The 1,187-nt window shown below is 36.6% G+C and overlaps 1 protein-coding gene across 2 annotated transcripts in view; it reads right to left on the reverse strand.

Moving 5' to 3' along the window:
- Positions 1 to 954, reverse strand: part of LOC137996781 (centrosomal protein of 85 kDa-like) — a 15,624-nt gene extending 14,670 nt beyond the window's left edge. The window contains exons 1-2 of one of the 2 annotated variants that reach the window (XM_068842364.1): positions 847 to 954; positions 431 to 473 (exon numbers count right to left, since the gene is read on the reverse strand). In XM_068842364.1, the coding sequence (XP_068698465.1) occupies positions 431 to 437 (7 nt within the window). In that variant the 5' untranslated portion in view covers positions 438 to 473; positions 847 to 954. Of the gene's footprint in view, positions 1 to 430; positions 517 to 846 lie in introns of those variants that run through there. The other variant, XM_068842365.1, reaches the window with a different exon arrangement.
- Between the last annotated feature and the right edge of the window lie 233 nt (positions 955 to 1,187).

Genomic DNA, 1,187 nt, shown 5'->3' on the forward strand with positions numbered 1-1,187 from the left:
AACAAATGGTGAAATTACTCACTTCTGTTGATGACGATTGTGATGTGATGCTGCAGTGATTGTCTGTGATCACAAAGCTTTAATTTTGCGGAAACCGAGAATGGTCTGTCAAACACCACATGTTTGTCATATGACAGATGAAAAATGGAAAGTTATATTTTAAGAAGCTATATTTTTTAACAGAATTCAATGCACATATTTGGCAAAAGTTGCATGGTCTTAATCACAGGAAGTAACGTTTGAATGAGTTTGTCTTGACGACAAGAGGCAAAACTGAAACAACTAATTTTAAGACAAATATTTTTTAATCAAACCCTGCACCAAAAATAGGAGAGAGCTACGGCTACGGGTGAATGTCCAATAAGACCGCAAATGACAACGAAATGTTTCCAATGCAAAAATGGAGAAAATTTTCCGCATAGCTTCATACTTATCATTTATCCCTCGTATCCAGTGAATGACGATTTTCTTGCCTAAAGTGAAAAAAAGTTCTAAGAAGGAACGTACAAATAAATTTCCGCTTCTGCCGGTTTCTATGCGGAAATGTTTTCCACGCTTACGCAGATCATAAATTTTAAGCATGCATGGCAACCCACAAATAAACTTCAAGATTAAAAAAATAAAATAATTGTGACCACAGTTGTACTTTGTTCGCATGATTGTACAATTAAATTTCTTTTGAATTTGTTAAGACTCACAATTTAGCGAAAGCTTTGAAGAGATCGTATATGGTCGGAAATGTATTATCACTTCTCTTCAAACCTCAGGCCTAGCAAGTCTTACAAGAAGCCGAGCTAGCGTCGTTCGGATCTGAACTTGATATTCCATTGCCATTTGAACACTTACCACATAAAAGGGTTGCTTTCAGTTTCTTTCCTGGATCGATACTGTTCCAGAGAGATTGATCTTTGACTTCCCAATGCCGAATAATTCAATACCGGTTTTAAAACTGTCAAACAAACTGCTTCAAACAAAGAGCGTTTTAAGATTGTGCCATTGTTGACACGACCGCGAAAAACAAATATCGATCGCCTCTTACAAACTGTTACAAACAAACTTCTTAAAATCAACACAGTCTTCAAACACAACAGGGTCGGGAAATCATCTCACACACTCAACAGTGAGATGAAATGCGCGTCAGAAAATTATTCCTTCCGTCTTCTGCATTAAAAATTTATGCCAAGAGA

Source organism: Montipora foliosa, chromosome 3, assembly GCF_036669935.1.
Source record: "Montipora foliosa isolate CH-2021 chromosome 3, ASM3666993v2, whole genome shotgun sequence".
NCBI lineage: Eukaryota > Metazoa > Cnidaria > Anthozoa > Scleractinia > Acroporidae > Montipora > Montipora foliosa.